Raw genomic sequence first — 26141 nt, forward strand, 5'->3', positions numbered from 1 at the left:
AGATTCCAAAGGCATACATCGCATTCTTTTACTCTGAGTAGCACAACAGAAGTGATTGAACTAATCAAACTAACCACCAATTTGGAAGGCAGAAAAACTGACCCTGATAGGATGAACCAAAGTATAAAAAATTTAAAACTAACTTTCTAAAAACAAAACAAAAACAAACAAACAAACAAAAAAAACCCCTAACTTTCTGAGTATTTCCAGAACTTTTCCATGAGTGTATTTTTCACTGTTTTTTTTTTCTCTTGAAAATTCCCATCCCTTTCTTATTTCTGCATTAGAGTGAAGATAAATAGAAAAGCAACATATTTTTACATGTGCAACTTTTAAACTTGATTTTTTAAAAAAATATATTATGGACTTAACTATTCTCACATTTTATTTTCCAAGTCAGAAAAATTAATGCATTGATATTCTTTGTATTTTCAGTTTGTTACTTTCGTCTAGCAAAACAAGAAAAATTGGGAGGAAAAACAGTTTAATAAAAATAAATGTGTTTTCAAAAACACTTTAAAATGTCCATCCATGAAAAATATACTACCTTGTTTTGTAATTCTTTAGTTCCTTCATTTTTAATTTTTCTGTTGTCAGGAAACAGTTTTATGTGAAAATAGGGAATTCAAATCCCTTCAGATAAAGGTAGTAGAGAGGATAATATGAAGAGTTTAAATGATAAATGATTTCTGAGGATCCCAAAGCACCAACAAGAAACTCCTGAGAGTATAGGGAATAATGGTCTTGGCAATAGACAAGACCTGGATTAAATACTGACCCCTCGTAATTTGGACAAGTCCAAGAACTTCAGTGAAACTATTCCCTCTCTGTTAAGTAAGGATGAGGACATTCAATTTAGTATAGTTATAAGAAAAAATAATTGACATGTATCCAATAGCAGACTTATAAGGAGTTGCTTGCCTTCACAATGTGATGCTCAAAAATTGTCCTTTTATCACTCAACTCCATTTCCCTACATTACCATGATTAGATAACGAGTGTTATTAAGTCCGTCTTGGAAAGAAAGATAGAAATAGTCACCAGGTATTTTCCAATATCATTACAAAACTTTTCAGGTAAAGATTTACAAAATCTCTAGTCCCAGATCTCCTTATAACTATGAGATATGACTAACTTTTACTATATTTGAGATAAGAACAGGATCTAAAAATAACACAGAATAATCTGTTTTATAACATCTGCTGAAGAATTTCAATTGCAAATTATATTAATTTTAGAAAGAAAATCACTAAGTATGTCTAAACCACATGCCCATTCAATCCACATGGGTAGTCATTAAGGGTAAAGTTGTCATGATCCCCCTAATAAATAAATTCTACATGGTTATATGCAAAAATAAGCTAGATAAAATATTGTCTTCATATTTTGTCATCTTGCAATAAATAACAAATTATTAAATTTTCAAATGAGTATATCTTCTGTGATTGTGCTGAGTTAAAATTGGCAATCATTAAATCATTAGTTATTTTCAATAAGTCACCTTAGTGACCACAATGTATTCAGCATCCCATATATGAAAGAACTATATCTGTCCCTATAATTTTGCATTATAGAGAATGATAAGAAGAAAACAATAATAATTTGTAAAGTAGTAGTAGTTGTAGTAATCAAGTGAACATACCTGAAAATAACTGCTTTGTTGGAGCACTGAGTTGTGCTTGCTTTGAAACTCTGTAAGCAGTATCCGAACCTTGTGAATTCTTTCTGTTTGTGCAAAAGCCCGTTGTTTTTGATATTCCCTCTGGAGAGTTGTGAAAATCTAGAGCTTTCAGAACATCAACTGGAGCAGCTGAAAATAAATTAAAAGTAAAAAAAAAAAAATTGAACAAATAATATAAAAATGAGAATTCTTAACAGATAAAACAGTTTGTTATTCTACTTCTCAAATCTGCTACTTGCCATACTTCCCTAACATTTGGGTAGGAGACTGAGGAGTGGAACAGCAGATAAATTATAGACTATGAAATCCTCAAATACAAAATATGTCAAATCAAGAATAAAATTATGGAAAAGCAAACAGAAAATATTCATGTGTGGGGAAAATATGTAGATTTAGAATCAAATATATAGAATATATATGTTTTATATATATATGTAATATAGTACATATTATATATAATATATAATTTAATATATGTGAATTTACATCCTGTCTGATGCATCTCAGTTACAATTTATAAAGTCTTTAATCATTCTAAATAATTGCATTATTTGGAATTAAAGTGAAAGCCAGCATCTGGACATATTCCATTAATTTCTAATAGATCTATTATTCAGCTATTCATAATCTAAATAAAGGTGATTTTGAAGGTTTGAATTCATGATATTATACATAATTATTACGAAATGTGTAATTAATAAGCCATATTGTATACACAAAGAAGTTATAAAGAATAGGTAACAAAACATAATACTCTTGTCTTGAGTACATCTCTATGTTAGTTATCTACAAATTATATATAAGCATATAGCAGTGTGAATAGTGTGTACTTGTGTACTTGTGTATGTATCTATGTATCTTTGAATGTATATGCATATTGAGGTATAATTTGTTGATTTTTACCCTCTAAATTTGCCGGGGTATTTCATGGACGTTGCTTCATGCTTCATGATTCAGATTGAAAGTCCTGGGAGACTTTGGATAAAAGTGTAATCTTTGGATAAAAATTTAATAAAGTGCTATCCATTTGGATAAACTTGATGTTTTAAACAGTTTCTTTGGAATATAATTCACTTGTCATGTAATTCACCCATTTAATATGTATAATTCATTGATTTTGGTATATTATGCTATTCACTTTTTTAATTGGGGTAAAATACATACAACATAAAATTTGCCATTTTAACCGATTCATGTACAGCAGCATAATTACATTCACAATGCTGTGCAACCATCACCACTATCTGTTTCCAAGACATTTTCATCACCTGAAACAGAAACTATAACCACTGAGGGGTAACTCCCAATTCACCACCTCTGCCCAGGCTCTGGTAACTGATAATATATATTCTATCTCTATGAAGCTGACTGTTCTAAAAATTTCATAAAAGTGGAATTATACAATATTCCTCAGAACACTGAACATGAAATTACCATATGACCAAGTGATTCCACTCCTAGGTATATACCCAAAAGAACTGAAAGCTGTCACTTAAATTGATACCTGTGTGCCAACGCTCACTGAAATGTTATTCACAATAGCCAAAAGGTGGAAACAAACCAAATTTCTATCAATACATGAACAGATTAACAAAATACAGTACATGCATACAATGGAATAGAATTCAGTAATAAATAGCAATGACGTTCTGATACATGCTACCACATGGATGAACCTTCAAAATGTTACACGATATGAAATAAAGCAGACATAAAAGGACAACGTTTTAGATCATCAGACCCCCTGATCCACAACTTAATATGTGCTTAATTCATTAAGCAAGCCAAACCATGAATCATGTGGTATAAGCATTGTTATAAAAACAGACTTCAGCTGCGTATCACTCAATAGACCCGTGTTCTATTTATTTTTTTTCCTTATTCAAAAATAAAAACATTCAGAGAAGGCCATGCATTGTCCATTGTATTACTGAGCATGTTTGAGACAGATGTCCTTACTGCAAGTTTTTAGATTCCCGTTCAGAAAGAAGAGATCACTTCTGCCTGAAAGTGAACCAGTATTACTGATTTGAAAAGTTCAGGTGTTAGTTAAAAAACAAAACAGAATAGAATTGCGATCAAATTTCAAAATATGTTGTGTTTTATAAATATACTGTTTCTGGGAGGACTTAATGAGAATGGAAAAAGGACTCTGATTTCAGAATCAAAAGATACCATCACAATTTACCACATTTCATAGAGGATGTTGTTTTTTGAAAATTATAATTTCAAGTAGTAATTTTTTTTACGACTAACAGTTCATTATAGAATGAATGAATGAATGAATGAATGAGTGCTTGTGAGCAATGTATATTTGGTCATTTCCTTAGTTAATTAAGATTTAGGAGTATTGACTTCCATACGTACAAACACGTGTGGATGAAGCTTTACAGGTTTCCTTTTTAGAGTATGGTAAGCATACTTCCTTCAACAATACTCCACCTGCCTATTTCATCAAGCTTCTGAATGAAAATCAACATATTATCCAATATAGTATATATGGTTCCAAATTATTAAAAAGAAATTTAAAAAACTTTTTCTTTATAGAAATCAGACATTTCAAAGGAATCCTTAACTCTATCAAATATGATTCTCTCTAGTTCAGCCTTGGAATATTTAAAAGAATCATTGCATTCAAGAGCCTTTTTGCGGGAGTTCTGCTCATGATGGTCAATTTTTTTTAGGCCAGTAGGAACCCCTGACCATTCTTAACTTTCTTTCTCTTATCATAAAGTACAAAAAGAAAGTAATAACTATAATGGCTTCTATGTCTAGAAAGCCTAGTATGTGCCAGCCACTAGGCTAAGCTCTTGACACGCTTTTCAGGGCATATGTTCTGCTCCCCACTGTACAGATGAAGGAATTGAGAATCAGAAAGCAAACTTAGGACACTCCTAAGATCTGGGTAAATATCAAATCCAGGCTACTGCCATTTTGCCACCTTTATTCCTATACCCCATAAAAGAAACTTAAAACATAAACAATATACTAAGATTATCTTGAGACACTTAATTGATCCCCGATGTTTATATTTGTTTTAAATTACACTCAATTTATGTTTCAGGGTATAAATGACTCTGAAAGAGACTGTTTCTAAAAGTCACAGCATCTTATCTGCTTATTTTATCTTATCTTCTTGCTCTGAGGCCATTAGCAAAAGTATAGCAGGGTCAAGACTCAAGGACTGACTGAACCGAGTTACCAAGGCTGTAACTCTAAGCAGAAAAGGATGCAGTCTCATGGTCACGGTCCCAAGTGCTCATGGGTAAATAATACATAAAATAAATCACACGTCCCTTCTCTCCAGAATATCTTTTCACAGGATGACCTTTTCAAGAGCACAGATTTTGTCACATTTGTTCCTTCTTCCTTTGAAAGTAATGTGATAAAAACACATTCCCTTTACAGGATTCAAAATAAGGGCTCTATTTTTAAAGCCTCACAAAATTCTTTGTAGAGACACATTATATGAAATAATTCACTCTTCAAAAACCAATTTAAAAATAGGGACACAAGGTAAAAATTTCAACTATTTTTTTTTCCTTTTCTAGAAACGCATATCAAGTTATAAAAATGCAAAACTTAATCAAGTTTTAAAGTTTTTTCCTTCAAATAAACTAAGTAAAAAATTAAGCGACTTTGAAATCTGCCTGTTATTTAATCTCATAATTGTAGCATTTAACAAATTCTCCTAATATGGATTCTATGATTTTATACATACACACACATACATTATACGCATATGGGAAAGTTATTATTCATATTTTATTAACTGAACTCCAACCGTTTAAAGATTAAAAGCAGTAATTGTTGTAGCTTAACTCGATACATCTAAAAAAGTGAAATTTCCATTTTCAAAGCAATTCTTAAATGCCCTTAATATTGGAATAGTTTCCATGTTGCCAATAGCTGATGCCACAAACCATGATTAGAATTTCAGATGTATCCTATTAGCACGTTATTTTGTTCAACAGTATTTCTTCCTGCTTTTTACTACATACTGTTAAGTTTATTAAATGGGAGAATAAGATACCAGAGCCCCGTGCATTACTCTAATAGTCATTTAACTGGCTTCCACATGTCTTCTCATCAGTCTGTGCACCACAGCTTGAACAAGCTTCCAAAACTCCAGGCTTTATGTCACCTTGCTGCTTAAATTCCTCCAGTGAACCCACTGACTTCCAGAGGGTATGCACAGACCCCGCACATAAAATCTCTTAGGTCTGAACACACCCGTTTGTCTGCACGGTACCACCCAACTGCACCTGCACCATTTTCTTTTCTTTGTCTTTTCCCCTAACTCCATCCTCACTCAGTGCTCTAGTCATACTGGACTTAGTCTTCCTAGAACCCCCACATCCATCTTCTTTCTCCTGCCTCTGGGCCTTTATAAATCCTATTTTCCCTTTCTGAAACATTTAGCTCCACAGCACCTTGGGAAACAGAGGATATAAGTGATGTGTAATCTGCTCCAGAAAGCATTTCCTATCTCCCACGGCTGGGTGTGATATACTCACCTCTACTATAACACTCTACACATTTGGTTTTAATTATTTACCTATGCTTGAATTCTTCCCTAACCAGAAAAGAACAGGTATGCATACATACACACCTACCCACATGAGCTATATAAAATACTGACTGAGCGTGAAATACAATAATGTGAAAGTACTACAAGCAACTTTCTCTGTAGCTCACAGGGCCCTCTTATCTTAAAACAAAAGTTTCGAGGGCCTAATATGTCTTTTCATTATGTTTTGCTGATCTCTTGGACACCCAACTCCTTTACTGATTGGTTCGTCCCAGGTCTTTAATCCTTTCCTTCTGTTGCTTTCAGTGTCCACATGGATTACTGATCTAAAGTTTCATCTCTAATTAATTCCTCCTTTAAACTTCTTCACACACTCCCATGACCAATAAGGAGTAAATGACACCAATACATCGCGTGGAAGACGGGGAAGGAGTCCAAATCCCAACCCAGGCACTAGCATCTGTGTGATCTGGACTGCTTTGCCCTTCAGTTTCTACATCCGTAAAATGAAAATAATAAAAAGTATTTACCTAAGAGTGCTTTTGTGAGTTGGTATTTGTGACGATGCCTTAGAACAGGGGCAGGAAAAACTATGCCTAGGAGTTAAGCATTTCTATTTTTGTAATGCTACAAGAGATACGAATGGTTCTATTTTTACATGGCTAAAAAATCAAAAGCAGTGTAGTATTTTGTGACATATGGAAGATATACGAAATTTAAATTTCAGCATCCACAAATGATGTTTGTACTAAACTACATCCACACCCATTCATTTATATATTGTCCACAGCTGCTTTCACCTTACAACAGAGTTGCATCACTGTGATACAGATCGTACGGTTCACAAAGGCTGAAATATCTAACATGCGGTTTCTTTTAAGCTGAGTTCTGAAGGATGGGTAGAAGTGTATAAGCTAAGAGGAGGGTGACAGAAATATCAGATATGTAGCATGGATACAAGATAGCACAGTGTACAAGGAAATGAAAGTAATCAGGTTGCCTGACAAGACATCAACACTGAATAATTATTAAGTGTCCAAACTCTCCCTGAGTGCATCATGGCTTCTGAGGACCTCTTGAGGAAAATCAGACCTCCTCTATGGAGATTCACAGCCACAATCTCCAAGTGAAACACTGACACTAACTCCTATCTATTTCCCCAACCCCAAATGTAATGCTCCAGCTGATATAAACTCTGAGTTTCTAAAATATCCTGTGCTCCCTTTATTGGGGAATTTTTCAATCCTTTCTCAGTTGTCTAAGGATAAGGTGACTGTTTTTCAATCCTGCCTTTAGAATCTCCCAGAGAATTTTTACAACATAAGAATGCCTGAGTCCTGTATAAGAACTAATGACTAGAATGAAGCAGGGAGCAGGGAGAGGGGGTGGGGGGAATCCATGTTTTAGAAGTTTCCTAGATGAATCTAATGGGTGGCCAGGATTAAAGCCAGGTGATCTGAGACCTAATCAACCTTTTGATCTTGACTCAATCATGACTTCTTCATCTCCACCAGGCTGGGTTCTGTGATCCACTCATGTGATACCAAGGACCCTATATTCCCCTTGGATAACTCCACATTCTATTTTGTTTACTTGCTTCATTATCTCATTCCCACTCAGGCACAATGTGTGTCTAAACTCCCTGTTACAGACTCATACCACCTCATCTCCCTCCTTCTCTCTCTGCTAAGCTTGTAATGTACTGTTTGATGTCTGCCTTCCCTGATAGATGGTAAACCCTCTGACAGCAAACATCAGCACTGTTGATGTTCACTGCAGTCTTCATAAATAACCTAGCGGCTGACACATAGTAAATAATCAACAGAAATATATTTAATGAATGAATGAATACATGAATCGAAGAGCAGCTACACCCTGCCTCAGAGCTAGAGTTTCTTTCCCATCAGTCTGAGAAGGAAAATGAATGTTAGAAATGGCCTTTTTTTTTTTTTAAGATTTTTTTATTTATTTGTCAGAGAGAGAGAGCATGAACACAGGCAGACAGAGGCAAAGGGAGAAGCAGACTCCCTGCCGAGCAAGGAGCCCGATGTGGGACTCGATCCCAGAACACTGGGATCATGACCTGAGCCGAAGGCAGCTGCTTAACCAATTGAGCCACCCAGGCGTCCCAGAAATGGCCTTTATATAAAAACAGCACCTTAGAGAGCTTCCCAAATTGGATTCTTTCCCTTTGATTCAAGCGTGGCAAGAACACAGTTCTTCAGTTGCCTTTCTAAAGTGATCCTTCCCCATTTCTAGGGACTCACTTATCCTCATATTATACCTCACATCACAGGCCGCATATGAAACAGACCATTGTAAGGAGAAGTAAAAGTAAACTAAAACAAAGAAAGAGTTATAAACCATCTCCTGGGATACCTGGGTGGCTCAATCATTTAAGGGTCCGATTCTTGGTTTTGGCTTACTTCATGGTATCAGGGTGGTGAGATCGAGCCCTGTACCAGGCCCCAAGCTCAGTGGGGAATCTGTTTGTCCCTCTCCTTCTGCTCCTCTCCCCACCTGCACACACACACACTCTCTCTATCAAATAAATAAATAAAATCCTTAAAAAAAATATTGGGCACCTGGGTGGCTCAGTTAGTTAACATCTGCCTTCGGCTCAGGTCACGATCCCAGCGTCCTGGGATGGAGCCTCACATCAGGCTCTCTGCTCAGCAGAAGCTTGCTTCTCCCTCTTCCTGCTGCACCCCTGCTTGTATTCTCTCTCTCTCAAATAATTAAATAAAATCTTAAAAAAGAAAAAAACAAACTTTAAAAAAATGAATTAAAAAAAAAAATCTCCTCCCCCGTCATTAAATGCTTTGCTGCTCTAGATAAATATCAAAAAACCAGGAGTGCTACCATGTTCATGTGGTGGTGGGATGTAGGACTAACAAAAGAAAAAGTGAGAGTGAAGTGACTATTATTATAATTTAACTATTACCAATACCTTGCTATATTTAAAATCATAAGAGCTCTTAATAAAGTCTCAAATGGACTCCTTAGGATAGGATATGATAAGTGGATATGACAAGTGACTAGCCAACAATTAATAACTCCATTTCTATACTTAGAACTGCCCGACTTCTAATCCACGTTTACCTAACTTCTAATTCAATTTCTAGTCCAAGCACTTACTATCTGCATGACTTCGGGTAACCTACTTACCCACTCTCTAACCTAGTTTCTTCAACTTAGCCTCATTTTGAGAACTCAAGAAAATAAGGCATTTTAACCTCTTCCAACACACAGTAAACACTCAGTAAAAATACTATCTAAAAGCACTATGTCCTTAAGTTTTCAACCATTTTGAACATCTTTAATAGTTCCAGTGAGCATCACCCATGTTTCCCCCCACAGTTATAATTCACTTGATTCTTGCTATCCATTTCCCTGACAAATTTGGGAAATCTCCTTACAGATGAACAGAAGACTAAACAGGTTTCCATATCTAAAGGTCCATCAGGTATGGACCATGACCATTATGTAATGCTGAGCAATCTCTCCAGCATGTTCTTACGTCTTCCCAAGTACATACAACTCCAGGAAATTGCCTGGAACATTGGTAGCTTATGCAACCGGATAGGTCTCAAATCCCCATCTTCATGTTCACTGCTCCATCACTGCTCTGCAGCACAACCTGACATCCATATGCTATCATTAGCATTTTCTCCTTTTAATAATTTTTTTTATTGCATAGACATTAACATAACTCTCGATTAAATAAAGCAACTGTGATATTAGATATTTATTAAAATATTTTAAAAACTGATATTTTCAGGGTGCCTAGGTGGCTCAGTCAGCTAAGCATCTGACTCTTGATTTCAGCTCAGGTCATGATCTCAGGATTGTGGAATCAAGCGACATGTATAGAGCTCCATGCTTAACAGAAAATTTTCTATTCTTTTTTTCCCCTCTGCCCTTCCCTCCCCCACACTCATGTGCTCTGTCTCTCTGTCTAAAATAAATAAATAAATCTTTTAAAAAAAACTAATACTTTAGTGTCTTACCTCGGGTACTATTTCTTCATTTATTTCAAACACTTGTATGCTATACACCAATCTTGTATTGCAAACATGAATATTAAAAAACAAAACACATTGACCTAAATTCTTTCATGTTTAAAAAAAGAAGTATGAAAGTTCATCTTTTAGTGACTGTGTGGCACAAATAATGTCAATAGAAATCACATAAATTTCCTGTCCCAACACAACTCCTTATAGCTGAATAATTAGACTTTTTGTCTGTATTCTATAATATAAACTTTGTACTCAAAAAAAGTATAAAATGGGAGAAGTGAACTGCTTGAAAACATTAATAAATTTTAAGCTTATAAGATTATAGTTGCAGAATTTACACTAACTACTCCCAGGCATGGGTAGAGTTTAAGGTTCATTTTATCCCCATGGGATTCTATAGTAAACCTACATGTTTTGTCATTTTTAAAACTATTTTTTTTCACCAGTACTTCAATTCATCAATTTATTTTTTTTTAATTTCTTTGTTAACACATAATGTGTTATTTGTCCCAGGGGTACAGGTCTGTGAATCGTCAGGCTTACATACTTCACAGCACTCACCATAGCACATACCCTCCCCAATGTCCATAACCCAACAACCTACTCCATACCCCCTCCCCCCAGCAATCTTCAGTTTGTTTTGTGAGATTAAGAGTCTCTTATAGTTAAACCTATTTTTTAGAGAGTATATTTTCCTTCAGGAAAAAAATGAATAAAATAAACAAGTATCTCAAGGCTCAAGTTTTTATGGATATCTTACAAAAACTGGGTATTTGATACTCAAACCAAGAACAGCATCAAATTGAGAATAACATGGACAAAGACATGTGTAAAAGAATAGCCTGAAGTTTCAGGAATTTTGTAGTTAATGTCATCAATACCAGGCACTTAACAAGCCTGATGGTAATACCATTTCAGAAAACAGACATCCAATGACCAAATGTAAAGGTACTTCCATACAATCCCATGAAAATATCAGCTTAAAAAGAAGTCACTTACACAGTGAAATTCAAGATTGGAATGATCAGGGTAAAATAAATATACAATGAAATATTCTGAAGTAGAAGTAATTGAAAAATTGTGACTCACATCACAATCCACTGTATCCACATCTCACTATTGACTGTTTATTCTAATTCTGACCTGCCCAGTGGTTGAGAGATATGTGTGAACCCTGTGATCCTAGTTGAGATTTAGTATTGATTGGGAATAACAAATAGATCTGCTTTGAGTATCAGCATGTGTGTACATTTCCTTAACAATATTATTCTGTAGTTGCTTTTATGTCTTCAACTTTAAATATCTCCCATCTACTTTTTAAGTAACCACAAGTCCCACATTATTCCCCTGTTAAACCAGCTGAACAAACTCCCATTATTACGTCTATACAACGATAATCTCTTAGAACAACTGAATTGATGGGCATGATGTTCATCAAATAAGTAAAAAGCTTTTCTATGTGGAATTTTGACTTTGACTATGTCTATATGTAAAATCAAGTTAAAAACTATGGCAAATATGTGGATTAAAATGGCCTAGAAGCTGCCCAAACGCTTTAAGGCAATATTTGTACTCCTTGTACTTTAACAACATCTAATTCTGCATTTGATAGAATGCCTTAAAATAAAATCTCCACCTTAAATTTAAGTAAGTCGTTACTTTTTATAAATGACAAATATGTGAATAGTACTAAGAAAAAAATAAATAAATCCTAAGTGAGGGTTGAGGAGGTATGGATTTTAGTATCAAATTAGAAAAACAGGAAAGGCCTCAATAAGGACATAATGTTTGAACAGTCTAGCAAGGCCTAAGAGGCTTTTCTATCCAGATATTTTAACAGCATAGCATTCTAAGCAGAAGGAATAGCAAGTGCAAAGTACCAGAGATAGGAGTCGCCCCAGAGGGGAGAAGTTGGAGGAAATGCAAGGAAACACTTAGGTCTCCAGTAGAGGAAATAAAGGAGTATAAGAGATGAGGTCAGAGAAATAAGGGGGAGGAAGGCTGAAGGCAGATTGTACAGGTCCTGTGGGATGTACAAAGAGTTTAGATTGTATTCCAGGTGAGATGGAAAACTACTGGAAGTGAAGAGAGAGAAGTAACATGAACCAACGAATTTTCCAGACCACTGTGGCTGCTGAGTTGAGAACGGACTTTCGGGGCACTAGAGTGGAACAGAGCACGGAGGAAGCAATTGTGATCCTCGAGGTATAAAATTTTGTCAATTTTGGAATGCTGAACCGAGAGATGAAGTACTAGGTCGGATTCTGGATATATTCTGAAAACATGGCAGATAGGGTTGCTGAAGGGTTGGATACAGAGTATGAGAGAAGAGGAGTGAAAGCTATTCTTGAGTATTTTAGTTCGAACATCTGACTGTGTTTTCATCAATTGAGCTGGAAAGATTGTGAGCAGAACAGGCTTCAGGAAGAGTTCTAATATTGAGGTTTGGGAATGCTAATTTTGAGACAATGTAATACATTCCACTGGAAATGGCTGAATAGGCAGTTGAGTATATGAGTCTGGAATTCAGGGAAAAGATATGGGATAAAAACAAAACTTTGAGAGTTGACAGCCCATTAACATTATCTAAAGCTATAACATTATCTAAAGCTATAGATAATTAACATTATCTAAAGCTATACAGCCTATTAACATTATCTAAACCTATAATTAGTTAATTATACTTATTTGAAAACTCTGATATAACTTTCTGTGAAAGAAATCATTATGACTTAAAAAAGATTATAATAAATATTTTACTTTCTCAAGCAATCAACATATGGGGTGCCTGGGTGGCTCAGTGGGTTAAGGCCTCTGCCTTCAGCTCAGGTCATGATCTCAGGGTCCAGGGATCGAGCCCCACATTGGGCTCTCTGCTCAGAGGGGAGCCTGCTTCCCCTGTCTCTCTGCCTGCCGCTCTGCCTCCTTGGGATCTCTGTCTGTCGAATAAATAAATAAAATCCTCAAAAACAAAACAAAACAATCAACATAGAGATCTTTGTCCCACATATGAATCCTCAGAAACAAACAAAACTACTTATAATTTATGTCCTAAAAACATGCTACAAGTTGGATAATAACAAGAATGATCACATATAAGGCTTAAAGTGTTGGGCTACATCTTTTATAAACATGTGTACACATTTTGTTTAATGTACTCCCTTATAAGACAGGAAGATTATGCATTCATACATTTTTCAATTCCATAATGGCCATAACCCTGCATCAAGTGTGACTTAAATGTACTAATTGTCTTGGAGAATCCCAGGTGATTTTACAGTGGGCTGGCTAGTCCAGAAAAAGCAGTATGGCTTCAGTTCCCTTGTAACTTGTCAGAAGATCCAGTGGTTGCAATCAAAGGGAACCACCTAGTATGCATAGATAGCAAAGTAGGTACTGCCTCTACCAACTTAGCAGCATGCCTGTATTTTTTAACTAGTCCCATGATTCTGTACCATGCAGAAAAAAAGTATCCATACAGTCTTCTGGCCTCAGCCTATTCTCCTAACCCAGCGCTCTTCTGATAACACACATACCATAGGCCATGTCAGTAGACACAGACATACTCTTTCTGTAGTCAGGACACCTAACACCGACTGCACATAGGAGAGAGTCATTTAATCTTCACGGTTATTGAACAGCCTCAATCCTGAACTCTCTTGTATCATAAAAAGCTTCTATGAGCTGAAAACTGAAAGGAGAAATAATATCACAACTCTGAGGATGGTGAAGGAAAGAACAAATGCCAATTGAGGGCATGATACTTAAAAAGCTTGGCATTCGGGTTTACAAGTGGCCAAAGCTATTAAAATGTTTATTATAAAACTCAAATCTCAAGTTTCAATACAAGCATTTGACTTTAATGTTGAGAAAAACAATATTGTTGGCATTTACTTTATTACATGGTTTAGAGAAAAGGATTTAAAAACAAAGCATGATCTCTATCATAAGCAGTTGATCTATCCAAATCAGTTTTACAGAGTCACTCCTCTTGGGTAATTGGGTATTTATCCAATGATTTGCACACAACAGATAAATAATCTTTTACGTAACTTCCAGTGACCTGTTCTACAAGCTAGACATGTTCCCAACTTTGGGTGTATTTATTTCCTGATACAAAAGATTCATAAACCCTTGGATGTACATCAAAATTATCTGTGAGTTTATAAAGCACCTATGCTTGGATTCTGTACAAAATCTACTCAATCAAAATCCACAGAGATAGGACTGGAAATGATTGTGATAGCAAGCCAAGGCTGACTGCCCTTGTCTTCTTGACTTTAGTATAATCCCTTGCTTATGAGGTCATTAATCCATATGATAAACATTTATTGGCCATCTATTCTACTCCAGGTATAGTGCTAGAAGCCTGAATGAAAAAGAAGCATTCCCTGTTTTAATTTTAGCATCACAAATATTCGGTGATAAATATTCAGGTTTGGAGTAAATACAGTGTGCTTCAGAATGTTATGCAAGATCAACTACCTCAGTCTTTATGGTTGAGGAAAGGTATTCCCTTAGAAGATAATATCTAAATCCTAAGTAAAAAGCAATGGTAAGTGGTTTGGAAGTGTTCAAGGTAAAGATCGTAGCTTGCTCAGAGGCAAAGCAGAGACTGACATTTTCAGGAAATCACAATAATATCAGCAAAAGTCTGTTTGATATATTTCTGTAGACACTGACAATAACAGATATATACCAGCTTATATCTCAGGTTGTTAGGGTACTGAAGAGCAACTCATTAGAGCTTCAACCAACACTTTCACTTCATTCAACAAAGATTTATCCAATACTATGTGACAGGCTCTGCTCTGTGTGCTTGGAACACACTAAAACAGACAAAGATACCTATCTTAATGACTTTAGCGTAACTAAAATATACAACAGGTAGGAATAGAATCTAAAAAATAGGTTATATTCTTCTAAAACAATTCTACAACTACTATCTCTTATCAGGCACTTGAAACTTTATATACTCCTTGCTTAACAATGGCATTTCATAATATAATAATTATAATACATGTATAATATGCAGATTATTTTCTAGAATGAGTTTACTAAAATAATCATAAAGTAAAAATATAGATAGGCTGCTCTTTCTAATATTATTAAGCAAAATCAGAAATCCCTAACAACATTCAAAACAGATAAAAGTTTCAAAATGAATATATGCCAGAATTTTCCCAATTAATACTTCAACAGATTGAAACCACTCTTGCCTTAAACTTTCTTGTTCACCAGCAGTGAAATGATGATATATGTTGCTGTCAAAACAAAAATATGGCTTCATATGGTGTTTTTCTCTATGAGATTATTATGTTAAAGCAAACTACAATTTTAGAGGTAATATAAGCAATTAGTAGCTTCAAATATTTAGAAGTGTCTTTGAAGAGAATGTGCAAAATCTGTTCTCCAAATGAGGAAAGCTCGAGGGATATCCCAATTCATTCACTTATAGAGAAAAAGTGAAGAAAGAGGGAGGGATGTAATTACTGCTAACGACAAGACAGGAGTATGTCCCTTCACACCACTCCCGAGTTAACTAGGTTTAACCATGTTCCAGTCCACTGGGCAAAGTTAAGAAGATAGCTTGCAATCTAAATAGTGACTGTATTATATCCTGTGCATTCTGGCATTCTTGGTAGACCCTGAGGACAGAAATAAAACCAAATCATAGTTACTATCTCCCAGTAACTCCTACAGGAATACTAACAGATAAATGAGTAATTTTTAAAATAATGTTTTGTTTTGTTTTGTTTTGTTGCAAACTATGTATCTTTTAGTTAACAATCTCCCGGTTGATTATATTCCAAACAGCTTTTAGATAACTAGATCTGACACTTCTGTACTGAAAGTAATAGGTATACTGCCATGTATCAGTCTCCCAGAGTGGAATAAGGCCTGTGGTTCCTGGGGCACCTGGGTGGCTCAGTGGGTTAAAGCCTCTGCCTTCAGCGCAGGTTATGATCTCAGGGTCCTGGGATCGAGCCCCGCATCGAGCCCCGCATCGGGCTCTCTGCTCATCAGGGAGCCTGCTTCCTCCTCTCTCTCTGACTGCTTCTTTGCCTGCTTGTGATCTCTGTCTGTCAAATAAATAAATAAAATCTTTAACAAAACAAAACACCTGTGGTTCCTTGCAATAGATCCTGATTAGAACCAGCAGCAATTTGTAAGTATCCTTATTACTTAATGAAACCAAGTCAACCCCAATCTGACCCTTGAATGCTAAGATACAGCTGTCAACTTCTCCTTAAATAAGTCAGAGGAAACAAAGTAACGTTTGTTGGCTTCCAGTAACAGCCCTTAGCATTCTTCACCATCATCAGGGTTTAGGTTTGTTCTTAAAATGTTAAGAGCATGGGGTACCTGGGTGGCTCAGTGGGTTAAGCTGCTGCCTTCAGCTCAGGTCATGATCTCAGGGTCCTGGGATTGAGTATCGCATCGGGCTCTCTGCTCTGCAGGGAGCCTGCTTCCTCCTCTCTCTCTCTGCCTGCCTCTCTGCCTACTTGTGATCTCTCTCTGTCAAATAAATAAATAAAATCTTTAAAAAAAAAATGGTAAGAGCGTTATGGCCTCCACCACTGAAACTAATGCAAGCTGAAGAGATACCTGAATTGTAGCAATGCCTTTTGCCAAGTCCTCTTTAAATTTCTCCTTGGTAGCTTTCAAGTTACTCGCACACAATTGACATGGTGCTTACTGTGGTGCTTTTGCGTGATCTGTCCATTACTGTTAAGCCCCAGGGCACTATAATCATAAGTCAGGGGGGCTGTGTGGAAACAGAACACAAGATAAAATAAACATGAACAAATGATCAAAAACACAAGCTCTGGAACAAGACTGTCTAAATTAAAATCCTGGGTCTACACATAGAAGCTGTGTGACCTTAGGCATAGTAATTAACTTCTCTGTTTTTCAGTTCCTTTATGGATAAAGTGTACATTTTAAATATTAGCGTACTTCCAGGGCACTTGTCAGAATGAAATGAGATTCTACATGAAAAGTGCTAACAACAGGACCTGGCACATAATAATAAGCGTACATTTAGGGTTAGATCTTACTATTCTATCTGCCTGGAGATATGAAGCTTGATCTAAAACTTGAAGTAGGTAAAGACAATTCCTAGATGGACGGGAAGGGAACAGATATTCGAGGGAAAAAGAATAGTGTGTTCTAGGACAGGGGAGAATACTGGCAAGAGGTTTAACATGGCTGAAGGGCAAGGTAAATGGCGCCAGGTCTGTGGCAGGTGGGAAATAGCTGGTCATCAGTCGGGACATACAGAGGGGTCCCGTCCTAAAGGCCACTCTACAACATGCTAATCCATTTGCACAATATATTTATTCTTGAAATCAGTGAAGTATTCTGAAGACTCATCAGCGTTCAGAAAGAAGAGTGACAGGAGGGTGTGCTCCACTGTTGACACTAGCCTAAAGAGAGAGGTCAGGGAAAATAGTGGTACAATATGCATGGCTCTTCCTTCTCCGCAGAGCTAATAGGAGCACAAAGTGCAACGTGCTTTCAGAATTTCTTATTAGTTTTGTCAGGAATTGCAACCTCTGCCCTTTCTGGCAGTCATCCTTCTGGGAAGTTGTTTGCAAAGAGCTGAGTGGGGAAGGAAAGCCAACCATCTCACACAGTGGAAGGTTCACGCCTGTAAGACCGGATGCCAGTTTACCAGTCAGACAGAGGAAGGAAGCTTCCACTGACACTCTATGCGCTCCAGTTCTATGAATAGGGACCTTCATTTGCCTGTACAGTACAGGGCCATTCAAGAGCAATTAAATTTGTTTAAAATAAGAAAGAAATGCTTTTTACGGAAAAAAAAGAAGGTTTGAAGGGATTGCAAAAGTTGATTGTGCTAAAGCACTTTTACACAGGTTTGTTTTAGTTCTCAATTGTCAAGTCGTATTTAAGCTGGTCTCTTACTCTGAAATATGATAACCTTTCTTTTCTCTGAGTTCTTTCTCCTAAATTAATAGCACTGTCTCTAATTCCATGCGCAGCAAGTAAAGAGTTTATTTTACCAGATAACAGTAGGTCTGGTGATCAGCCAATGTCTAAAGAACCAGTAGCCAAGTCAGTAGTAGGCCAAAGACTGCAACCAACAGACACTGCTCACTAAATCACTTTAAAATCGGCTTTCATCTTCTCTACCAGCTAGAGAAGTCGAGTTTTGAGACAACAGAAAGTACAAAAAAAAAAAAAAAATGCCTACAAAAATAAAATTATATTAGGGTTTTGCAAGAAAAAGAAATATATATAGTAGACACATTATAATACAGAAGACAGGTTAAAATGAAAAAAAAAAGTTTATATTCTGAATTAAATTGCAAGAGAAATTAGAAGAAAAATGTCCAAATTTAGGGACGTCATTAGAGTATACCAAAAGCTAAACTGAAATTTGTATCTAAAGTTGCCTCTACAGGCAGAGAATTTAGGGAGCACTGCAACTTTTTATAACATCCGTGCATACCTCTCTTTCTTCTTTGCTAAGGAGAAAAACTTCAATGATCAAAAACAAAGTTTGGTTTCCTCTCACCACTCCCAGCTCAGGTCACATTTCCCCAGTATCAAATGAGGGAGGTGGAGGAGTAAAAGCAGAAATGCAGATCACTCTCAGCCCCCACTCTGTACTTGCCTTGAATTCCTAATGATTACACCAACTGCCCTTAATTATTTCTCCAAAGGTAGGAGGAAAGAAAAGTGTGTTTAGGATACAATGGAATTCTGGCTTTTGAATAGCTAAGTATAATAATTAAAAATGATATAAAATGATGGGGATAGCTCAGTACTTATAAAACCCTGTACTCATATAAATTGCTAGCACTGATCATGAGTATAAACATTAGATTAACTTCCACAGTATCTTCTCCAGGATCCTAAGGACATATACTGTTTTCCCTGAAGATAGGAAAAGTCTTCATTTAGTGGAAATACTAGATCTACCATTGTTGTTGTCAGCACAACAAATATCATGTAATCTCTTAGGAGTGTCTACTTCCCTATAGATTAATGTTCCATTTATTTTTGAGGTAGAAGTTGTATATGTAGTCTCAGATGCTTTAAAAACAATCCAAAAGAAAAATTAATTGGAATTTGCATTACTAAATGCTCTCCTATATTTTCCCAGAGTTTGCCACTTGTTTGTGAAAAGATTATCTATTCAACAAACAAACCATCATGTAATAATCAATTCATTTTCTGGTTTAGGACTAAAACCATACATATGTATAGTATATACCATCCAATCAAACTAAAATGAACTTGGAAAGCATAGAAATTTGACATCATTTATAATAAACTCATAGATATATTATTAAATGAATATATTATTTGAAATAATTTATAATATACTTATATTATATAAATGTATAATTTCTTAGCTTCTTGAAAATTCGAAGTGTGCCCAGATCTCCATAACAACTTTAGAGTACGTAAAAAACTACATTTCTAATCCAGCAACAAACACAGACAAAAAATATTTTACAAACTATTATGCTTTCTTCTCTGGTACCGATAATCCTAAGAATCACATAATTAGGTATATTAACAAAATAAACGATCAAAAATCACCGTTCTCCCAACTTAGGAAATTGAGGAATTTTTTAACACATTCTACAACTCGGTTTCCTGTCTGATTTTCTTTAAATCAATCATTTTCACTCAATTCATCTTCTCACTAAACTCCAACACGTACAGTTAGGCAATATTTGGTCATTCCATAAAGTCTCAGACCCACCATTATTTGCAGATATTTTTACCACTATTGCAGACCTTCACTATACTTACTTAGAAAAACACTGAATATTATAGAAATATTTTTTATGTTTTCATGAGAAAAACCATTCAGCTAATAACTTTTCTGTGCCTTGGTTTCCTCATTAGGGAAGTGAGAAGACAGTAAAGGGAAACAATCTCTACAATAATTCCTATCTCTAGCATTCTCTTAAAAAAATCTAAACACCTTTCTTCCTTTGAAAAATTCAGCTTTTTATTACACACTCAGCCAAGCTTGATTTGAGTCCATTCATTAACATTCACTACCAAACAGGCAATGCTTCAATAAATTAACCAGAGTGAGGAGAGTTTTTTTCAGAAAAGAAGCAAGTTTTTAAAAAAAGAAAGGTAACTGTTTAGTTTGGGGGTTTGTTTTGTGTTTTGTTTTTTATTTTTTATTTTTATTTTTTGTCAGAAATCCTACCCAAGAATATGAAAAGAGATTCATGTTTGCCTTGTGATATTTTAGGCATAACTTAATTTGAATAATATGCTCTGTTAGTCACATTGAGGCAAACCTAAAATATTAATTAAATAAATTGTAAATCATTATACTACCTAGGTATATACATTTCTCATTTGCAACTTCACAATTTTGTTAAAAAATATGAGAATACCTCTTAGAAAGTAATTTTTATAGTCTCAGTTCAGTATTTATTATGAAGCAAATTGTCACTTTAAGATATTAAGAAACTTAATTTTAAAACCAGTAGACAATTCTGGGAAAGTGTCTATTATTTAATCGAATATATATGTGACACCTAAGTCTGTGTAAAACAAACAGGAAGATGCTTCTCCTAAGATAGTTGGTTTTCGTTACTGTTTTTCTATCAGACTGTGTCAATTTTTATTTAAAATATAAGAGGAAAGACAATACAGATAACCCTAGTAGACACTGCATTTGTTATCAGAAGTGTATCTGACCTTTTAACTGATTCATGATTAAGTAAGCGCAGGGACAAACTTGATCTCTCTGCAAAGCTGGATTAGCACATACTCTGGAAGCCAGCACCATTTCACCTGCTGATCCTGGGCACTCAAAACACTCCAGCAAGGCTCACTACCAATTGCTGACAAACTCTGAAAGGTGCTCATAAAATTAATCAGCTTTTTGCAAGACACGCTATTGGCTTAACCACCAAAGACTGAATACAATTTTAACTAGTAAAAAATGATTCAATTAGATACTATTTTTTCTTAGTATTCAATTATAGCTTAACTTATTTTTAGAAGTCTTAAAACCATCACTCTGAACACAATCACAACACAGTCACTATAAATTTCAGGTAAATCTCAGGTTCTGTCTATAATAAGCAATTGCCAAGTTGATAAATCTATAAACTTCTGAGATAAAATATTTATGTTAACCACAGGAAAACAAATGAAGCATAATAAGCATAATTTTGAAGTTAATGCAAATGAATATATTATAAAAATAACACTCTTTTATACTAAATCATAATAAATACTAAAAAAAATTTAATAGGCATGTTAAAGATGACCAAGTTATGAAGTTTGGATTTGCACAGTAAAATAATATGATTCTGTGTGAGAGTATAAATTTTCTTTTAATTCATTCACTCCAAAAACTACGCTTTGTAAGGTAAATGTTTTAGGATTCTAACTACACTTTTTTTAGAATCTGATTTATTATGAACCCAGAACTCCTTAAGACTTTAATGTCTTAAATCCAAGAAATACAAATTTTAGATGAAAATAGGCTGTTTTAAATTACCTTTCGATTTAGCAACCAAATCACACCCTACATCTCACCGACATCATAAATTATAGTACATAATACCTTTATTTAGGAACTGGAATGAAATCATATCCATTGTTAATTCAACTGCAAATCTACTGGCTACCCTAAGAACTGAACACTGGATTTATTTTTTCCTTGTGTGATGATTCAGACCAGTGTTGCCTTTTTAAGAATTAGTATACTATTACTTCCTTTTTAAAAGTTTATTAAGTGGCAAAAATGCCAACAAGAGTAGATTTGTAAATATTACTTAGTGGGAAATAATAAGCACCTAGCAAGTTGATGACGCGAATACCGGATCATAGAGTCTGATCATCCAAATACTCTGGAAGGTTCAAGACATTTCGTCAGAAATGACTAACAAAAACAACATATGATCCTTAAATTTTACTATTTCCCACATTATTTGCCCTTAAAATAATAAGCGATGTTCTTTTTCCAGCATTTACTTCATGTGGTACTATGATGATTAAGTGTTTCAGGTCTGAAGCTAGATTGAAAAGAGACAATTTAAGCACTACCAGTGTAGAAATTTGACCTTTCTGATATCCTTAGAGTTTTAAGGAAGGCCAAATGTGGAAAAGGAACAAAAATTTTCACTGAAATAATCCCTGAATGTCTACAATGGTGCCTCTTGAGTTTATATTTCATCCATCTCCATTGAAGAAAGTTTGGTTTCTATACTTTTAAATTAAGAGCTGGCATTGTGATACATTTGTTTATATGTGTATGTAACAAGCTGAAAAAGAAACGGTAGATCTGTACTTTCTTAAGGGAGTGTCCTTTTCCAGCATCATTGTAGGATTTTTAAGAGGCCCTAGGTTCTAAGGGAGATGCTTAAATTCCAAATAATAACTAATACCAGCAGAGGGCAGAACTGCTGACAGAAATGACCAACCCAGCTGGTGACCAGGTACCAAAGGTAAAAAGCAAACTTTTGATGGATTCCACTTTCAAAGACTCTACCATTTATCCTTGAAAATATTGAGATGAACAAATTAAAATAGTGAGCACAACTTGCATCCACATTGAAGCAAAATTTAAATTTGAGGCTCTGACTGCATTTACCAGGGAAAGCCAGGAGGAAGACGAATCCAGCACTGCCTGCTACTCAGGAAGGTGAGCACCACTAAGCTTGGGGAAGGAATACAGACCTGGTTTCCCAGAGTTCGGCCTCCGGGAGCGCTAATTCCCATTAGGGAGAACTCAGATCTTGGCATCTACCAGGGCCAGACTCAGGTTTCGGCTAAAGCCTGCGCATTTGGAATTGACAACTTATTTCTCCCTCGGCCAATCCTCGCCACCCTCCTTCCTACCCCCCACTTCTCTGCGCACTCGCGACAAAGCTCGTTTTTCTACTCTAAACTGTTTGGACTCGGTTAACTCCAAAGGCCTTTGCCCCGCCAGTCGTGTCTACGGCACCTAACGGACCGCTCCAGCCAGATGCCTTTGCGGGAAAGGGCGGGGGAAGGGGAGGGAGGAGGCCGAGGGGAGGAGTGAAGTCGCTCTCCCTTCTTGGGTACTGACAGGGCTGCAGTCTTCGGAGCAGGTCTGGTCATTGAATATTTGGTGGTGCCACGTAGGAACTTTTCCTTACCTCTCCCCTCCCACCCCATCCCGGGCCCCCTCCTCTCCCCTCCCAATCCCTAGTCCTCCTCCCCACCCCGTTTGCTTGGCGAGTTTCATCATTCTCCAAGAGAACTGCACGTCCAACCTGCAAGAAGAAGTGGGGGGTGGGGGTGGGGGTCACAGTGGAGAGGAGTGGACTGAAATTCAGGGAGCCGTGTTCTCCCTATCTTCCACCCGTTCTTTAGAAGCTGCCAGGTTTTTTTTTTTTTTCCACTTAAAATCTCTTCAAAATGCCACACACACACACACACACACACACACACACACACACACACACACTTCTCAAGTCTTCTAGATTCATCACCTCTGCTTTCTCTTATATCCCGAAAAGTAAAAGAGCCTGCTTCTCACTTTGTTTCACACAAAGAACTTTATCAAGGTTCATTTTATACCCTTTCTCTATATTTTCTCCTCAGCTCACCCTTAAAAAGATATTTCCATTAGCTAGAATCTGAAGAAACCAGAAGATGTGTTCAAAGGGCAGTCTAGGGACTATTCCTCAAACAAAAGCTTTGTACAACTGCCCTTGTGTTCAAGGTAATATTTTTCCTCTTTTCAAAGAGGCTGAAAAGTGGTGAAGGGCATTTCAGCAGGCTCTGTGCCTGACAGATCTTTTTTTCCTGCTACCTCTTCTCCCATTACTGTCCCGCCTACATCCATCTCTCTCTCCAGCCTTCACTTCAACCTGGTGGCAGCTACAATCTGGATTTCATTTAAGACAATTGTTTGGGGGTTTTGGGGGGGGTGGGGGTCGGGCGGGGGAGGAAGCGTAAAGAGGGGGAGGGGCGCAGAATGACAAAGACCGACGGCACTCTCCCACCTCCCCAAAACCATTTTTTTTTTTTTTTCCTTACCTCCTCTGACCTCTCTAGCCTGGAAGAGGAAAGTCAGTGCGAGGGTTGTTATGGTGAAATTCCAGAGCCACCGTTTCGTTTTCCACCTAGAGGACCACCGCTCCATCTCCGGGCCCCGCACTCAACTGTGAACTCAACCCACGAAACTGCGATTGCAGACCAACTTCGTCCCTTCCGAGGTATCGTCGGGGGTGTTTGCTACACAGCCATTGAGGTGGGAGAGGGGGGAAAAAGTCAAAGGGCTTTTTCTTTAAAATTGGATGGTTTGCTTCCTTCCTGTGTCTCGCCCCCTCCTCTCCCTCTCGGTTGGCCCCGCCGGCCGGGACCCTCCGATCCGTCCTCTGCGGGGCCCTGCCTTCAGACTGAAGGCAGATGAGGGGCTTCGACCGAAAATCTGAGAGGACTGCGTGCCCCTAAAGGCTTCATGCCGTCAGTGGGCCGGACGAGAGGCTCCGGGCAGCCCCCTCCTCCGCCCACTCCCCTCCCGCGCCCCCCTTACCCCGAGAGAAACTGACAAGCCGGCAGAGGGTCAGACCCAATCACACGCCTCTCGGGCGGCCGCAAGCCCGCCCCCCTCTCCCTCAGCCCGAGAATCAGGACTCTGGGCAAGCCCAGCCCACCAACCACCCCCCATCTCCCCTCTCCTCTCCTCCCTCCTCTCCTACCCAAATCCCCGAGAAGAAATGGGAGGGAGTTACGCGGGACGCGTGCTTGGCTCCAGCACTTTGGGAATGAAAGGAATTGCAGGAGAGCCCCGGAGCCCACAGAGTTTTCAAGGAGCTTCTGTATTCAATAAAAACAGCTACTTGTCTACTTGCACCCGTCTGTTAGCCTCTCGTTCGTCGGCGGGGGAGGGGAGGAGCCCAGCGTCTGATTTGCCACACCGCTGGAGTTCTGGGCTGGCAGCCGTAACCTTATCCTTGTGCAAAAATCTGCTTCTTATAGCAGACCTGGAACCAGAGGACTCATTGCTCTGCCTGCTCCGAAAAGTATTTTTATTTTATTTTATTTTATTTTATTTTATTTTATTTTATTTATTTTTGAACTGAGAATTACAAGGGACGAAGGTGAGATGGAGGGACCTAAAAGGTCAAAACCCCTGATCTTTTAGTGAAGCTGTCCTTCGAGTTCTGAAACTGACAAGTTTCTGTCTTAAATGTTTAAATTCTGCACTACCTTGATTCAGAGTCTCATCTCTTAAAGAGCTGAACGGTACTCTTGAGGCAGGAGGAGAAAGAGATGTATGGGAGCTGACATTGAGGGGGTGAGTAATTTAATTTTCCAGCTGATTCTGACTTGATCTCAAATGAGGGGGCAAAAAGGGAGGAGAAAAGACAAGGAAGGCAACTAGCTGAGATCTCCAAGCGTTTAGGCCCACAGCTTCTGTAAATGGTCTCAGAGGAGCTGAAAGCATGGGCATTCCACCAAGAAAATAATAAAGGGCATGTTTCTAAATTCCTTCTATTTACCCTTCCTCGAAGTGATAAACTTAAATCTGGAATATATATTCCCTGGTCATGTTTTCCAAGCTTAAATTATTCCCTCTTGTTGGCTCCTTTTTGTTCCTTAATATTTCCTGAGATGTCTCTTTCAAGAATTTGCTAGAACAGAGCCCATTAAGGTATCCTGCATACATCAGGCACTCAGTAGAGATGGACTGAGTTAATGAATACATTTTTCTGTTGACAAAGACTGGACACTTTGACCAGGGCCTATGCTGAGTGTTTAAGATGTTTCAATGCTTAAGGATTCTGAGCTAAGTTTATGAGGCACGTATGTCCATTACTCTCTAGTAACCTAGCTTTCTGTTAGTTATCAAAATATACCTCATGATCCATTAATTGATCAGATAATCCATGTATGTGGTTTAGAAGTTGGAAAGAAG

General features: G+C 37.1%; 1 protein-coding gene across 6 annotated transcripts in view; it reads right to left on the bottom strand.

Moving 5' to 3' along the window:
- Positions 1–24880, bottom strand: part of COL11A1 (collagen type XI alpha 1 chain) — a 204941-nt gene extending 180061 nt beyond the window's left edge. For 5 of the 6 annotated variants that reach the window (XM_082686184.1, XM_082686181.1, XM_082686182.1 and 2 more), the window contains exons 1-2: positions 24257–24737; positions 1643–1810 (exon numbers count right to left, since the gene is read on the bottom strand). In XM_082686184.1, coding sequence (XP_082542310.1) covers positions 1643–1810; positions 24257–24362 — 274 coding nt within the window. In that variant the 5' untranslated portion in view covers positions 24363–24737. The other variant, XM_082686179.1, reaches the window with a different exon arrangement.
- Between the last annotated feature and the right edge of the window lie 1261 nt (positions 24881–26141).

The sequence above is a fragment of the Mustela nivalis genome (genome assembly GCF_964662115.1).
Source record: "Mustela nivalis genome assembly, chromosome: 10".
In the NCBI taxonomy this organism is placed as follows: Eukaryota; Metazoa; Chordata; class Mammalia; order Carnivora; family Mustelidae; genus Mustela; species Mustela nivalis.